The sequence below is a fragment of the Carettochelys insculpta genome, chromosome 2, assembly GCF_033958435.1.
Source record: "Carettochelys insculpta isolate YL-2023 chromosome 2, ASM3395843v1, whole genome shotgun sequence".
NCBI classification, from domain to species: Eukaryota; Metazoa; Chordata; order Testudines; family Carettochelyidae; genus Carettochelys; species Carettochelys insculpta.
Window position 1 is genome coordinate 189,349,694 of NC_134138.1, and position 17,780 is coordinate 189,367,473.

General features: G+C 46.5%; 1 protein-coding gene across 6 annotated transcripts in view; it reads left to right on the plus strand.

Annotated features, from left to right (window-relative positions):
• Positions 1-17,780, plus strand: part of PDE1C (phosphodiesterase 1C) — a 329,257-nt gene that overhangs the window by 220,236 nt on the left and 91,241 nt on the right. For all 6 annotated transcript variants that reach the window (XR_012644546.1, XM_074988155.1, XM_074988154.1 and 3 more), the window contains one exon: positions 16,503-16,603. Coding sequence is in view for 5 of the 6 variants with exons in the window: in XM_074988155.1 (XP_074844256.1) it covers positions 16,503-16,603 (101 nt within the window). In the remaining variant the exon portion in view is untranslated. The remainder of the gene's footprint in view (positions 1-16,502; positions 16,604-17,780) is intronic.

The window sequence follows — 17,780 nt, forward strand, 5'->3', positions numbered from 1 at the left end:
ACAGTTAAGAAGTTTTTCCTAATGTTCAACCTAAACCTCCCTTGCTGCAGTTTAAGCTCACTGTTTCTTGTCCTGTCCTCAGAAGCCAAGCAGAACAATTTTTCTCTCTCCTCCTTGTGACCCTCTTTGAAGTACTTGAAAACCGCCATCATGTCCCCTCTAAGTCATCTCTTTTCTAAACTAAACAAACCTTGTTCTTTCAGGAAGAAGGGTCCTTTTGAAAACAGGGTTTATTTTTGAAAGAGCCCCATCTACACTACTTTTTTTATTTCAAAAGAATCTCTTTTTGAAAGATTATGTAAATGAAGTTTGAGATATGTAAATCAGTACTTCATTTGCATTTTGATTTCCCTCATTTACATTCCTCTTTCGAAAGAGGAATGCAAGTGTAGACATAACCTATGCATATAGACACTGTATTTCAAAATAGCTAAGCGCTATTTCAAAATACAATTTTGTGTGTAGCAGTGTTATTTCAAAATAAGCTATTTTGGAATAGCCCTTCCAGAATAGCTTATTTCAAAATAAGGCTGCTGTGTAGACATACCCTGAGACTGCACCAGAGAGACCTAAAGAAGTACAACTGTCTTGGGCTGACTGACTTGCAATAGAAGTTTCAGTAAAGATATTCCTGATTCCAGTCTCACTCCCGTGAAATACTTCTGATTTCACTTAAGGAAGGTAAGGTTCAGATCTACAGCATCTATTAGACAAGAAACCAATCTAATATTCTTAACTCTTTGCAGTAAATCGTTAGAATTTAGGTAAAAAAAACCCACTGAAGGTCATAATTATGAACGTTATTAAAGCCATGTATAATGTACATTGTGTTATGAGGATGAACAAACTGGTTCCTTTCCTTTCCTTACCTCAGACAGCATAAACATGGCATTCTTCCTGCTTCCTATGGTGCAGTTCTGTTCTGAAAAGTGACTGTGTACAAATGGCTCCCACTTAGTCAACAGACCTGCCTGTGTGTTTTCAGGGTCATATATGTTACTTTACTCTTTCTGGCATGTTAGCAGTGCCTTACCACTACAGTTGTAGGAGAGGGAGATGCATTCATTTGTAGTTCATGGATCATTAGCAGAACTTTGTAAATTCCATATTCTTCTCTCTGTTATAGCTGTTTGACCTCGTTAAAGATTGCAGTGCTAAGCAGGTGTGGCAAAAGGCAGAATTTGAAAGAAATGGTGCAACTATAGAATCTGGCCTTTAGCATCTGTACTACTAAGGTTACTACAGGAGTGAGATACAACACAACTTGGATTTCAATTCCCAGGATGAGGAAAAAAGTATCTTTTTATTTTTGAACTGAACAAATTGGATGTGAAGTCTACTGAGGGGGGAAAAAACCCACAATGACATTTTTCCAGAAGCAGTTTTCAGAGCATAATTCCACTTTAACAGTTTATTATTGATACTGCTAAGTTAAAAATCTATTCTCTCAAATATTAAATTATGGCTTGATTTTGCTTCAGGGGCATTAGTGGGAAAACTTCCATAGACTTTGATGGAATTAAGATCAGGCCTTACAGTTTTTGCTCTACTGAGAGTAGGTCATTAGTCAGTAAATAGATTTTGTTTGATTGATTTTTATCAGCACCTGATATAGTCTGTTAACTTCAGCATTGTTTGCTGACTCTCCTAGTCATCTTTTGTTTTCAGAGGAAATTCTTGTGCTACTTAGAGGGACAGAGAATGAATTTGCGGTGTCTGCTATTAAATTAATGGTGAATATGTAAGGCTGCAATTCTGACATGCCAGAAACTTTCCAGGATCTTTATGACTACCTCAGGGACAGGATTGGAGCAGCTGTCAGTCCTAGGACTGCTGGAGCAGTGGCTGCTGGAACAGCTGATCACCTACTAGCCAGTCCTGGGGCAGCTGGAACAGCTGCCTGGCTGGTTGCCGGTCCCCAAGGCTGCTGGAACAGCTGGGGAGGAGCATCTACAGTTGGGTCAGCCCTGCCACAGGAGCAGCGGTGCGGCTGGAGCAGTTGCAAACCCCAGCAGTGTTCCCTTTGTTCCACTCTTTGTTTCCACCCATGGTATTTTTAATAAAAGTTGGGGGACATCTTGCTGGCTCCCATGAATTTTTGATTATTGTCCATGACCAGTCTGTGATTTTTACTAAAAAAAAAACCAAAAAAACCCATGACAACATCTTCACCTTATTTGTGGAGATTTATATTGAACTCCTGAATTTAATTTCAATATTTTGGTGCCTTTGTTTTTGGTTTACAGATTTTTGTGTGTTTGTTTTACAGGTGATTTTTCAATGTCCAGATGATTTGAAATTTTTTGCCTGAGCATATTCAACATCTCTAAGGTTGTTCATTGCCTTTGAGTAATTGTAAAGTTGCAAGGCAGTCCTCTGGGGGCAGGCTGAAGGGCAAGAGACATACAAAACAGATGACCCACTAATATCTGTACAGGATCTATAAATGACCCAATAAAATATATATAGGATCTGTTTCCTTCCCCATGATAGCATCCTGCTCAAAATCTAAACAATAATTTTTGAGAGAGCGTTAGTGATTACAAATTAGGATGATAACACATTAGTGCCAAATGCTGACATTGTTCGTTTCAATGGGAGTCCGATGTGGGCACCCAAGGGCAGAATTTGGCATTATTTATTCTGATGGCTGCTAACAATATGTAGCAGTGCCAAATCCAGCCAACTTTTGTTCAGTTTTTTGTTGTTAGCCAAATTCTCTTGGCTAGACAACATTGGCTTCCCGTGGTGCAGCAGATCCTCTCATTTGGAACTAGTCAGCAGGTCCCGAGGGTGTTGAACTAGAGAGGTTCAACTTTTACCTATCTTGAGAAAAGGAACAAAAACTTGGATAACTGGAAAAATGCGGGAACAAATTATTAAACAACCATTTGGTAAGCACCTAGACGACAATAGGGTAATAGCTAGTGTGAATTTATCATGAACAAATCATGTCAAACCAATCTAATTTCTTTCTCCTGAAGGATTCTTTCTCTGGTGATTAAGGGGAAAGCTGTAGATATGAGCTCTCTTGCTTTTTCATTAGGCCTTTGACAGAGGGCAAATTGACATTCTCGTAAGCAAACTAAGGGAACATGGTGTAGAAGAACTTACTATAGGGTGGGTGCACAACTTGTTGAAGACTACGCACAAAGAGCTCTTAATAATGGTTCCCTGTCAAACAGTAAGGACCTATCAGAGGGTTCCTACAGGGGTGTGGATTAGGATAATTACTAATCAATATTTTAATGACCTGGATAATGGAGTGTAGAGTGTATTTATAACATTTGTAGATGACAGCAGGTTGGGAGTAGTTGCATGTGCTTTGGAGGATAGGATTATACATCAAAGTGACCAAAAGAAATGGAAATCTGGCATGCAGTCAACAAGATCAGATTCACTAAAGACAAGTGCAGAGTGCTACACTTCGGAAGGAAAAATCAGATGCACAGCTATTACTTTCTAGATAATTACTTCTCATTTCCTCCTAGTGAAAAGTATCTGGGTCATAGTGGATCACAAAATGAATATGACATAACAAAGTGATAGAGCTGCAAAGAAGTCTAATATCAATTCTGGAGTGTTTTAATATGAGTTATTTGTAAACTATGGAAGATAATTGTTCCACTTCAGTCTGCCCTGGTGAGGCCTCAACTGGTGTAGTGTCCCCAGTTCTAGGTCCCACACTCTAGGGAAGCTGTGGACAAACTAGATAGCATTTCAGATGACAAATACCAAAATGATAAAAGTTCTAGAAAACCTGCCATCTGAGCACAGGTTAAAAAATTGGACATGTTTCACCTTGAGAAAAGAAGTCTGTGGAGGGGAACCTAATAAGTCTTCAAATTTATCAAGGGCTGTTAGAACGATGATAGTGATTGATTGTTTTCCATATCTACTGAAGGTAAAGCAAGAAATAATAGGCTTAGTCTGCAGCAAGGGAGATTTAGGATAGACATCAGGAAAAGCTTTCTAATCATAAGTATAATTAAGAAGGGGAATAGGATTCCAGTAGAGGTTTTATAATCCCTGTCATTGGCTGTATGTAAGGACAGGCTAGATAGACACCTCTCTGGTTTGGTCTAGGGTCTAGGTTTACTTGGTCCTGCCCAGCATAGGGACCTATACTGGATAACCTCTTAATTTCTCTTTCAACACTACGTTTTTATATCTCTTTAAGGCTGGCTGGAGGAGCAGAGCATAGAGCTCTGTTTGCGGTGGATAGAGCGTCTCCTGGCCCCAGATGGCCCGTGCCACAGAGGAGCCCTCTGTTGACAGAAGAGCATCTACACTACTATTCTTTTGACAGAATCTGTCTACAGAGGTGCTCTGCCTCCAAATTTCAAGACAGAGCTCTGCCGACAAAACTGCTGTGTTCTCTCAGCAGATTCTAGACAGAACACATTTGTAGTGTGAATGCTCCCTAGTTTTGTTGACGGAAGGCCTCTTTTAGGTAATCTGGCTCCTTTGGGTAAAGTTGATTGTTAATTTGTTTTCCGAGCTATTCATGTCTGAGAAAACTAACCAGTACGTTTACTTACTGAAATGTGCAATACTCTGGGCTGAACGTGTCTGAGTGCCAGTGGGCCCAATTCTCAATTTTGTACACACCAAGGAACTCCAAGCAAAGTGTGTAGGGCTTTCTGACATGCAAAGAGTACAAGGTCAGGCTTGTTCCTAGTGAGTAAGGACTGATTCTTCACTAATGTAATCCAGATAAAATGGTAGGGTCATAGGAACTGCCATGCTGGGTAGATCAATAGTCCATCTAGTCTAGTTTCCTGTCTCCGCAAGAGGTGAGCACCAGTTGCTAAAGAGGAATATGGGAGTTTCTGTGGTAAAGAATTAAGCATAAGCAAAGTGGAAGCTTGTGCTTCAACCAGATGCTTAATGCTTGGTGTGAAGGGTTACATCCCTTAATGTTTATCCTGAGTAGTTCTACTGAGAACATAGGTGATGCCTGGGGAACTACACAGTGATCCACATGCATCCCCTGGTGTCACCTCCCCCTCTCCTCCTCCACACTCACCATCAGTGTCGCACCAACCCTGATGAGCGTGAGGGCCTCCCCCAGGGTGGTACGGCATGAGAGCACAAGCTAGGAAGTTTGCAGTGCTACTTCTATGCTGTGCCATTCCAGGGGAATAGGGGGATTGCCCTGCATGCACTGGTAACAGTGGGTGGTGGGTGAGGCATAGGCAAGCAGGGGCTGGAAGGGGAGGGACATGGGTGAAGGAAGAGGCAGTGTGGGTCATGGGAGGGGCAGAGAGGGGATGGGGCAAAGGTACATGGCTGGTGCCCCCCTGCATGTGTCCCCCACTGCAATCCCTGCACCGGTTGCCTCTGACTGAGAATATTCTTGTTGTTCACATTAGTATCTAAACCTTTTTTTTTTTTTTTTTGGATCTGACTAAGGTCTTTGCCTTAGTAATAGCCTGAGGAATTAGCATTCATTGCATAAAAAGTATTATCAGTTTTAAATGTGAGCCTTTGTTTACATCTGGTGGCTTCTTGTTCTGACATTATGGTGGGGGGAGTACAAAGAGAGCTCTTGACTCATCTTCTCCATCACATTCACTATTTCATAGACATTCATCATGTTCTCCCCCTCATTTATTTTTGCTTTAAACTATGAAGTCCCCACTCTTCCATCTCCCCACAGACAAAAATCTTTTCCTACTTGTAATTGTTTTCCTGGTCCTGCAGTAGAACTTTTACAGGTCTTAGGTAGTGTGCCAAGCCACTGCTCTATCACTCTCTCACTCCTTTCCCCGGGGGGCAGGGGTTTTGCAAAGTGGCTCTGGGGTAAGGAGCCCAGCCACTCCTCCTGGGACTCCCTTCCTTGCTATTTCTGAGCTGTAGTTGCTCTGACTCCCTCTCAGGCTTCTGTCCCTTGGCTCTACTTGCTCTCTGTCTCTCCTACACCTCTCCTCCCACCCACTCACTCTCCCTCCCACCGTCCAACTGTGGAGGGTTTGCAAGGCCTTCATCAAGCCAGCAGTGGAGTCAGCTGGCCTCTATCCGCCCGAGCCGCCTCCCTTCCAGCTGCTTGTAATTGCCCTGCTGCCCTCTGCTGGTGTTTAGCAGGTCTTTTTTCCCCACTCTGCTGGAGCCCTCTGGCTCCAACCTGCCACAGCCCATAGGGTAGCCAGAAATGAACACAGTTCATTACTGTTTATTACAGTATTACAAGAGAAGAGGTGCCATAGCTCTATATAGATACTGTATATAGATATAATATATAATGACACTACAACATTTTCAGTATTATCCTACATTTGATGTACTGGAATTTTTTATTTTTGTATTTCTGGTGAATAAATAGTCAATCACACAACTTAGAATCCTTTGTAAGAGTTGCATTGCAAAGATATCCGTGAGACATTTTTCTCTCCCCTTTCTTTCTTTGATTGTTGTTCAAATGTGACTGAATTTGTTTTTTCTCTTGTATGAATATTATCTGTTTAATCTTGATAATTATTGGGAATTACTGTGTGATCTCTTACGTGCTATCTGTGAATGACGAGAGTGCTTTCTGTAGCATAATTCATGATAATGGCACATTTCATAGAGCAGAGCTGTAAAACTGCTGAAGCATAGGATTTCTCAGACACTTGTGTTTGAACTAAATGGAGGGAAAACCCTGCTGTCTTTTATGGGTAGTAAGCAGCTCATCATGATTATACGAGATCTGAAACTGACTTCTTTGAAATGAATGAACATAAACCCTAAGAAAAGGAATAAGTTAATTATCTCCATCTCGTTCTTCGTGCTATTTTCCTGTGTTTACTGGCAATGCATTCCACTCAATTTGCATTGGGAAACTCATCTAGTTGTTTCCTGTTCTTACTCCCTATGCACACACAGTGAGTCTTTTGTTTAGCCTCTAGTGGCTCTTCTTAGTCATTAATTCTTCATGTTTATTATGCCTTTGTGCACAACAGCCATGCCTCATTCCCTTTTCTTTGTTGATCCAATGTTCATTCTTTGATTCATATCTGGCTTTCAGTCGTCCTTGAAGAGTTTGTTCTGGGTTAGGTTTAGTGGTCTTGAAAGTGCAAAAGGATCATTTTTGTCATCCCAAAAATGAAAAAAAAATCACATTTCCTTGCTCTTACTTTCCTCCCACTCCTCCACCTGCCATAAGAGAGCTTCTTTCTCAATCATTCTTAAGGGCTTTGTTCTCTAAAGCTAACCTCATTCTGCGAGACGAACTCCATCACAGCCTAGTAAAAAGTAATATCCCCACTTGCATGGAGATTGCATCTGTTTAGTGCAGGCGGCCTAGTATTTTCTTTATTTTCTTTATGATGGTTCTAGGTGAAGTGGGACTTCTGATGATTTACCAGAGGTTTCATTTTTCCTCTTTTCTCAGAGCTATTTTAACTATGCATTATTTACACTGAATAGTATTTGTTATCCACTCTTCTTCTCCAGTAACCCTAGTCTGGGTTTCCTGTGGTGTTCTCAATAAAAGACCTTTTATTCCTCAGTCGCCTTCCTCTTCATTTCAAGACACTTCATTGCACTGACGTTATTTGACCCTGGATGCCTTGATGGGACTTCAAGCCTGTTTAATGGGTCTCCAGCTGTATCACAGCAGTCACACAGCTGAGAGAAGGAACTCCAGGAGCTGAGCACACTGCCTCCATTTGAGAAATGAAAGACCTGGTTAGGGTAGTGATTATTAATGGTTCTCAATCTTGCTGGAAAGGTATAACAAGTGGGGTTCCTCAGGGGTCTGTTTTGGGACTGGTTGTGCTCAATATCTTCATCAACGATTTAGATATTGGCATAGAAAGTACACTTATTAAGTTTGCAGATTACACCAAGCTAGGAAGGGTTGCAACTGCTTTGGAGGAAAGGGTCAAGATTCAAAATGATCTGGACAAATTGGAGAAATGGTCTAAGATAAACAGGATGAAGTTTAATAAAGACAAGTGAAAGTGCTCCACTTAGGAAGGAACAATCAGTTTGGCACATACAGAGTGGGAAGCGACTGTCTAGGAGAGAGTATGGCAGAAAAGGATCTAGGAGTTATAGCGGACCACAAGCTAAATACTAGTAAACAGTGTGATGCTGTTGCAAAAAAAAGCAAACATGATTCTGGGATGCATTAACAGGTGTGTTGTCAACAAGACACACGAAGTCATTCTTCTGCTCTACTCTGCGCTGGTTAGGCCTCAGCTGGAGTATTGTGTCCCGTTCTGGGCACCGCAGTTCAAGGAAGATGTGGAGAAATTGGAGAGGGTCCAGAAAGGAGCAACAAGAATGATCAAAGGTCTAGAGAATGTGACCTATGATGGAAGTCTGAAATAAATGGGCTTGTTTAGTTTGGAAAAGAGAATATTGAGGGGGGGACATGATAGTGGTTTTCAGGTATCTAAAAGGGTGTCATAAGGAGGAGATAGAAAACTTGTTCTTCTTGGCCTCTGAGGACAACAAGAAGCAATGTGCTTAAACTGCAGCAAGGGAGGTTTAGGATGTACATTAGGAAAAAGTTCCTAACTGTCAGGGTGGTCAAACACTGGAATAAATTGCCTGGGGAGGTTGTGGAATCTCCATCTGTGGAGATATTTATGAACAGGTCAGATAAATGTTTATCAGGGATGGTCTCTGATCTATGAGAATTGGAGTGGGGTCTATTGCATGCCAATTCCCAAAGAACCAGCAGCGTGGTAATCCATGATCTAGCTTCCCATTCTCAGAACGTTGTTAAGAATAATCATATTGGCCATACTGGGTCAGTTGAAGAGTCCAGGTAGCCCAGTATCCTGTCTTCCAAGAGTGGCCAATGCCAAGTGCCACAGAAAAACTAGTCATCAAGTGAACCATCCCCTATGACTAGGTAACAGGCTTTGTGGACATGGGGAAGTCAATGGATGTGATATACCTTGACTTCAGCAAAGCTTTTGATACAGTCTGCCACAACATTCTTGCCCATAAGTTGAGGAAGTATGGATTGGATCCATGGACTATGAGATGGATAGAAAGCTGGCTTAATGGTTGGGCCCAAGGGGTAGTGGTCAATGGCTCAATATCTGGCAGCTGGTTTCAAGCGGAGTGCCCCAAGGCTCAGTTCTGGGGCTGGTGTTGTTCAACATCTTTATTAATGACCTGGATGAAGGACTGGATTGCACCCTCAGCAAGTTTGCAGATGCCACTAAGCTTAGGGGAGAGTTGGATACGTTGGAGGGTAGAGAAAGGATCCAGAGTGACCTGGATAAATTGGAGGACTGAGCCAAAAGAAATCTGATGCATTTCAACAAGGAGAAGTGTGTAGAGTCCTGCACTTGGGATGGAAGAATCCCAAGCGTTGTTAAAGGCTGGGGACCAACTGGCTTAGCAGCAGAACAGTGGAAAGGGGCCTAAGTGTTATGGTGGATGAAAGGCTGGATATGAGTAAAGAGTGTGCCCTTGTAGCCAAGAAGACTAACGGCATATTAGGGTGCATTATGAGGAGCATTGAGAGCAGATCTAGAGAAGTGGTTATTCCCCTTTATTTGGCATTGGTGAGAGCACATCTGGAATATTGTGTCCTGTTTTGGGCCCCCCACTATAAAAAGAATGTGGATGTACTGCAGCAGGTTCAGTGGAAGGCAACAAAAATGATTAAGGGGCTGGAGCACATGACCTGTGAGGAGAGGCTTAGGGATTTGGCCTTATTTAATTTACAGAAGAGAAGACTTAGGGGTGACTTAAGAGCAGCCTTCAACTTCCGGAAGGAGTGCTTTAAAGAGGATGGAGAGAAATCATTCTCGGTGTCAGATAGCAGAACAAGGAGCAATGCTCTGAAGTTACAGAATGAGAGAAGTAGGTTGGATATTAGGAAAAACTACTTTACCAGGAGGATGGTGAAGCAATGTAATGTGTTGCCTAGAGAGTTGGTGGATTCTCCATCCACAGAGGTTTTTAAGTCCTGGTTTGACAATATCCTGGCTGGGATGACTTAGATGAGGTTGGACTAGAAGACCTGCTTGAAGCAGGGGGCTGGACTAGATGACCTCTTGAGATCCCTTCTAGCCCTATGATACTATGATTCTGTTGTCCATTGCCAGCTTCTGGCAAACAGAGGCTAGAGACACCATCCTGGCCCACCCTGGTGAATAGCCATTGAGGCTGTAGGTGCATCAACATGTGCAAAAACTTCAAAACAAGAGGCCCTTTTTCGAAAGAGCGGGAGGAGCATCTACACGCATAAACCCGTCTTTTGAAAGAAAATCAAAAGTACAGGGCTTGGAAATCGAAATCCGAACCCCGATCCCATATCAGTAAGATCTCTCCCTTTCGAAATAATAAATCAAAAGAATACACGTGTATACGCTCCACAGCCCACTCTTTCAAAATACAGGTCCGCCATGGTGCTGATCAGCTGGAGCATGGGGCCACTCCAGCTGGCAGCAGCGGGACTCTATGGTCCCTGCATTCGACTGCCTTAAAGCCGCACGCACATGGAAAACTGGTGGCAGAAAGCTGAGAGCATGCAATGAGCAGTGTGCGCACGAGCTCCAGCTGCACGCTCCATCCATGGCCAGCAGCCAGACCCCCCGTGAGCCCCATGCCCCCCCCGAGCCCTCTCCAGCCTCCCAGGGCTCTCAGGGGGAGAAAAAAAAATGAGCCCCCTCCTGGATGGAGCGGGAGCTCCAGGACCTCCTCAGCCTTTGGCAGGACGAGGAGGTCCTCCGCCACATAGGGGTCAAGCGGCGGAATGCTGCAGCCTTTGGCCACCTGGCAACAGGCCTCTGCAGCAGGGGCCACCCCAGACCAGGTACGCTTCAAGGTGAAGGAGCTGCGGCACGGATATGCCTAGGCCAGGGACCAGGCTGGACACTCCAGGGCAGGTCCAGCGACCTGCCCCTTCTACTGGGAGCTCCAGAGCCTCCTGGAGCCCCAGGAGAGCTCCCTCCCCCCACGTGGCCTTCCTGGACACCTCGGGGGAGGAGCTGCAGGTGGAGGAGGTGGAGGAGCAGCCCACACTGGGGACCCAGGAGGGCGAGGGGACCACGGACTGGTCAAGCAAGGAGGGGGAGCTGACCATCCTCATCCCCTCCCGCTCCTCCAGCCGGGCGACCGAGGGCCAGCCATCCCCAGACATCACCGAGGGACCCTCTGGTACGTACAGGGAGGGGCACACACCTACTCCAAGGGTGGGGGCGATGCAACGGATAGGCGCCCGCACATGGGACCAGTGGTCCTGGACCGTACACAGGCCAGCCACCACATGGGATGCGACACCCAGCACCTGCCCTCAGTGGACAGAGCCATAAGCCGTGCAGGGGTGGTGGCTGCTTGGTGCCAGATGGCGCCCGCATACCACAGTCTGGGAAGGGCCACCTGCGGGCGAGACCCCTGGAATCACACCCAGGCTGGGAGGCCCGGTCCCGGGGATGGAGAGCGGGTTGGTGCTCCCTGGGGCGTCAGTGTCCCTTGTGGGGGCGGGAGCCCCATAGGGTGGGCTCAAGTGGGTAGGCCACAGCCGGGTCCCCTCCGTCCAGGGCACACTACTGACATGCTCTCCTCTCCACACAGCCACACCATCCAGGGGCTGGGAGAGCCCCGCACCATCCCTTGTGCTGGAGAGCCCACCAGCTGCAGCCATCTGGATGCCACCCCAGGCAGGGTGCCATCGGGGCTGTGGCCGGAGGGCCCTACGCCGGGCCGAGGAAGACCAGGCCAGCCAGCATCAGGCCAAGGTGGCTGAGGAGCACATCCAGCTCGCCCAGGCGGATATGGAGTGGAGGAGGGCAGCCTGGGACAGTCTGCTGGACACACGCCAGGGCATTGGCCAGGTTGTGCGGGAGCACACAGCCACGATGGCCCGCCTCCTGGCCCCCCTGGAGACTCCTCCTGCTGGCCCTGCCTCCGCCACCCCCACTGAGCCTGCCCCCACCACCCACACCAAGCCTGCCCCCACCAGGCCCACCCACCAGCAATATTTGCCGATGGTACTGGCACCCTCCCCCACCCACCGGGGACCCCACATCGGGGTGGGCAGGGGCTCCAGGGGCCGATGGGGTTCATGGCCCACCACCCCTGCCCCGCAATGAGCACTTTGCCCCCCTCCAAGTTGGTTCCCTCCGCCCTCCTCCAAGTTGGTTCTCCCCACTCCCCTCCGAGTTAGATTCCCCCCGCCCCTCTCCAAGTTAGGTTTCCCCCTGCACATATTATTCCAAACACCTAAGTTATATAAACATTTCTTTATTATTCACCACTCTGTGCTGTTCTCCTTGGTGGATGGTGGATGGTGGATGTATGGGTGTGGTGCTGGTGGTGGTGGGGGTGGTGGTGGCAGGAATGGTGGGTGATGGATGTGCAGGGGATGTGGGCATGCGTGCGGGTCAGAGGTGGCCATCAGCAAAGGCCTGTCTGAGGGCCTCCTGGATATGGTGGCCATCCCGGTGGGCCTGGCAGATGAGGGCAGCGCCTGGCTGCTCATAGACAGCGCCAGCCGGAGGGTCCCCACTGGGGACATAGGTGTTCCCCTTTCCCTCCACAATGTTGTGGAGGACACAACAGGTGCCCACCACCTGGGGCACACTGGGGACCCCGACCTCCAGCCGGGTGAGGAGACACCTCCAGTGCTCCTTTAGATGCCCGAAGGCCCGCTCCACCACATTGCAGGTGTGGTCAAGGCACTCATTGAACGCCTCCCAGGTGGGGTCAAGGTGTCCCGTGTAGGGCCTCATGAGCCATGGCTGCAGGGGGTACACCGCATCTGCCACCATGCAGAGCAGCATGGTGATGTCTTCTGCCATGGGGATCTCCCTCTGGGGGACGAAGGTGCTGGCCCACATGCAGCGGCAGAGGCCGGAGTTCTGGAAGACCCGGGCATCGTGGGTGCAGCTGGCCCAGCCCACGTAGAGGTCAGTGAACCAGCCCCTTATGTCCACTAGGGCCTGCAGCACCACCAAATGGTAGCTCTTCCGGTTGATGTACTGGCCAGCGCTGTGTGGTGGGGCACAGATGGGGATGTGCATGCTGTCCAAAGCGCTGATGCAGTTTGAGAAGCCCAGGTCCTGGAAGCCAGCGACGGTGTTGTCCACATCCCCCAGGCAGATGACCCTATGGAGCAGCATCACGTTGATGGCCCTGATGACCTGCAGAGGGGGAGGGGGACACGTGTTCTAATGTGGGTGTGGCAGCCGTGGCCCTCCACCTCGGGCCCATTCTGCCCCCTCCTGTCCAACCCCTGCCCCATCCAGCCCCTTGCAGGGGAGGGTTCCCCTTGCCCCAGCCCCCCCCGCCCCCAGGCCCTCTTTTACCGCCATAAGGACAACCCCGATGGTGGCCTTGCCCACCCCGAACTGCTGTGCCACAGAGCAATAGGAGTCCGGGGTGGGCAGCTTCCAGATGGCGACTGTGACCCTTTTCTCCAGGGTGAGGGCTGGCCTCATGCAGGTGTCCTGGTGCCGGAGTGCGGGGGTGGGCCAGTGGCAGATCTACTCAAAGTTCTGCTTCGACATGCAGAAGTTCCGCAGCCGCCTTTCCTCGCCCCACTCCCCCAGCACCACGCGCTCCCACCAGTCAGTGCTGCTGGGGTGGCTCCAGAGGCATTGGGGCACCCGGGCGGGGAGCCCCATGGCCCTCGGGGAACCTTATATCCACCCGATGAGCTCGGGTGCAGCTGCGGCGAGTGTGCACAGCACTGCCAGGAAGGCGTCCATAATGATGGCATCTGCCTGCAGGAGCTGTCGCTGGGCTTCCATGGGCACGAGTGGGTCTGCTGGGCACGAACAGCCTGGGCAGCACTCGGCTCATGCAGAGGGGAGGGCGGAGGGAGAGGCCCTTTGAAGGAGGCGGCTGGCTGCGGCCCCAGAAGGGCTTGTCGGACATGGGACCCTGTCCACGGTGTTTCCTGCCTCCCTTCTTTCCAAAGAGCTTGGAGCTCTGTGGACTCTCTCTTTCGAAAGACCAGGGCGGCACTTGGAAAGAGCGGATCGGAACGCCGATCTGAAAAATGGCGGTGGGGGCTCTCTTTTGATGGCTGCTTTTTTGAAAGCCGAACTTCGATTTTTGCCCTTTCGAAAGGGTGCTTACGTGTCGATGCAGCTTGTGTCTACACGGGCAAGGTCTGTCGACAGAATAGGGCTTCTGTCGACAAAACTCCAGAGCATCTACACAGCTAAATTGCTCTGTTGAGTGTTTGTCAACAGAAGTCAGCTGTTCTGCTGACAGTGTTTTCCCTGTTCCTGAAGTCTATGGTGACACTGATGTGAATGGCCAGCAGCAGTATGCAAATGGATGGTCTCAAAAATGCAAACGACCGCTCGTTTGCATATTTACTCACCAGCACAAAAGAAGCTGTGTAAACATGGTTCTGCCGGCGAACGACGCCCTCCATATATGAGTTTCATTGACCTGATCAAAGGATTTGACTCAGTCAATTGTAGCACCTTGTGAACCATCCTCTCAAAGGTCATCTGTCCCAAAAAAATCATTAGCATCTTGTGGCTGCTTCATGACAACATGACTGCCAAAATATTGAGCAACAGTGGATCCCAAAGTGACACCTTTGAGGTCAAAACGGGAGTCAAACAAGGCTGCATCCTTGTCCCATCACTGTTCTGCATCTTCATCACCATGACTTTTCACCTCATTGATGGCAAGCTTCCAGATGGTGTGAAGATTATCTGTAAAATGAAGGGGAAGCTTTTCAGTCTCAGGAGACTGAAGGCTAAAAGCAAGACCTTCACGATCTCAATCATGGAGTTCCAGTATCTGGACAACAATATGGTTCCTGCTGTTTCTCCAGCAGCCCTTCAGACCATCTTAAGTGCCTTTGCTGAAGCATATGAGAATCTTGGCCTCACACCGAACATCAAAAAGACCCAGGTGCCTCCTCCAACCCTTGCCGATGGGGCAATCTTATGTACCTTCTATTGAAATCAATGGAGAAATGCTGGAAAATGTGGAGCACTTCCCATACCTTGGAAGTCATCTTTCCTCTAAAGTCAATGTTGATGCAGAAGTCCAGCATAATCTGAGCCATGCAAGCTCTACTTTCACTTGCCTGAGATAAAGTGTCTTCGAGAACTGGTGTGTTTATCCCAAGACAAGGTCCTTGTGTACCATTCAGTGGTTGTTCCCATGCTACTGTATGCATGTGAAACCTCGACAACATACAATCGGCATCTGAAGGCACTTGAACAATATCATCAATGCTGCCTTAGGAGAGTCCTAAATATCTATTGGGAGGATAGGTGCACAAACACTAGCACCCTGGAAGAGTCAAACATGACCAGCATTGAAGCCATTATCATTAATCAACAACTTAGTTGGAGTGGTCACTTGGTTTGGATGTCTGATCAGTGCCTCCCAAAACAGATTCTGTTTTCCAAGTTGGAGGAAGGACAGAGGAGCACTGGGGGCCAGAGGAGTGACATAAGGACACGCTGAAGGCACACATGAAAAAGTGCAGCATCATTGTTAACACTTGGGAGAACTTTGCCCGAGTCCCTCCCCAGTGGAGAATGGTAATCTGTGAGGGGGTGGAGCAGTTTGAGAAGTCCCGCTGCGGTGCAGACAAGGAGAGGTGGAGAAGAAGAAAAGAACGTCAGAATCTTCCCTCACCACTCCAACAGCTACCAACACCTGCACCTTCTGAGTTAAGATCATCTGCTCCAGAATCAGGCTGATCAACCATCAACAGGCTCACAAATAGAAGGGTGACATGACCACTAACAGTGATAGTATCTAGTGCTTTGTTCTCAGTATACTACGCAAACATTAATTACTTTAATCCTAATGGCAACCCTGAAGATAGGTGCATTTTATAGATGGGGAAACTGAGACACAGAATGGTTAATTGATTTAAGCATTTATGAGAAGGGGAGTTGGGCTTCTATGTCAATCAGGTGCTTTTTGAAAATGTTGCTCCATGACTTTCTGAATATTTTTCATTAAATTATAAAAACACAATTAGAATTACATTTTTGAGAGGCTGTATTCTTATTTAATATTACATGTGTTTGCTGTTTTGTCAATACGGTACACACAATTCAGTAATTCATGAACGGTCTTTGAGTTATTGGGAATTAATGAAGTTCTAGTATGTCTGAGGCTTGTAACATCACTATTCAAGGCATGCATAGCTGATTGCATGTACATTTTATACCGTGAGTATATTACACATGTGCCAATAGGTTGTATATTTCTATTGGAAAAGCAAACTGTTCCTTTCCTGGACTTGCTTTTTTGTCATATTCCTTTTAAAGAATGTTTATCTGTTCTTCCTCTTGCTTCAGCTTTTTTAGTGTCAAAATTTAAAAAAAAAATATTTTGCCAGGGTTTAATTTATTTAGATTCCCATTCGAGAAAAACAGTCGTTTCACTTTCACATATGAGCTGGAGACATTTTCTGTGGAACAGCTGACAGGCTGTAGGGAAACGTTCAGTTAAGTGCAATGTGTATTGTCAGAAAGAGAGAGTTGGTCTTAACAGACAAAAGCCTTAATTCCTGAGAAACAACAGCTTATCTGATTGCTCTCTAATCTCTTTTTCAGCACTGGCTGACAGAGCTGGAGATCTTTGCTATGATCTTTGCAGCTGCCGTCCATGACTATGAACACACAGGAACCACCAACAACTTTCACATTCAGACACGGTGAGGTCTTTGTAAGTTATTTAGGGAAGGAAGGGTAGAATGCTTATTTTATCTATACCTGGCTCTTCTGGGATTCTTTTGTTTTGTGTTTTCTGCTACTCTCTACGTGGATAGAAGGGTTAAAGAATTGTAAATGGTAAAATTTGAGACAGACTATATTTGGTGATCCTGAATGTCTCCCATTCATTGGGAAAAAAATTCCACTGTTACATCAGTAACGGAGTAACTCCAATGGTTTCAAATAATTAACCTCAGTTGCCATTGAGGAGAGAATTTGGGCCAATAATTCTTACTTCATAAAGCTGATAGTTTCTAAACAAATGGTGAGCCATGCTGGAATAATTTGGGGGTTGTTCTGGTTATGTTTCTTCTTCTTCTGGTTGTTTGTTTCAACTTGAAGAAGACACCATTTCATTGAAAGACTGAAACAGAAAACAGATATTCATCAATACATCAGAAAGAACTAGAAAGTACATATCATCAGCTTTTACCAGTGCATCTTCCTACCAAATGCTGTGCCTGAAGCAATAAAATGTGTTTACAGTGCTTCAGCAGTTGTGGCAGCCATATTTGAAAACACTGGAGAGCACTTCAGAACTATTAGGTGGGCAAGAACTTGACTAGACCAGTGACATTTTGGATGTACCCAGCTCTTTTGAAGGAGATTTTTCAAGTGACCAAACTAACTTCTGTTGACTTTCAGTGACAGTTGGGCACCTAACTTCTCATTGTGCTTTTGGAAATGTACCCTTTAGGTCAAAGGGCAGCTACTCTCAGCAGGAGGCCCACTGGTGGCAATGGTTGCACCATGAATTCCTTGTATAAAAAATTAGTTCAGATAATAATACGGAACCAACCTTGCAATCCCTAACTCACACAAAGTAAAAGTTTTACCTAAGTAAGAATTGAGCAAAAGCCTCATTGTTTCACCCAATGACTGATATCTATGTGGTAGCTAGCAGCCAGGTATCTCATAGCAATCCTTTTAAATCTTTAACTCAGAGTTTGGGTGGGTCTTAAGCCATGAACAGGGGTTTGCACAAGGTTTTATCCCTGAGGTGAATTTCAACTATTGATCTTAATGTTTTCTGAACACAGTAGAGACTACAGCATTACACTCACTGTAAAGATGCCAACATATAGTCTGTAATTGTGAATCATAGTAGTATTATTTGAA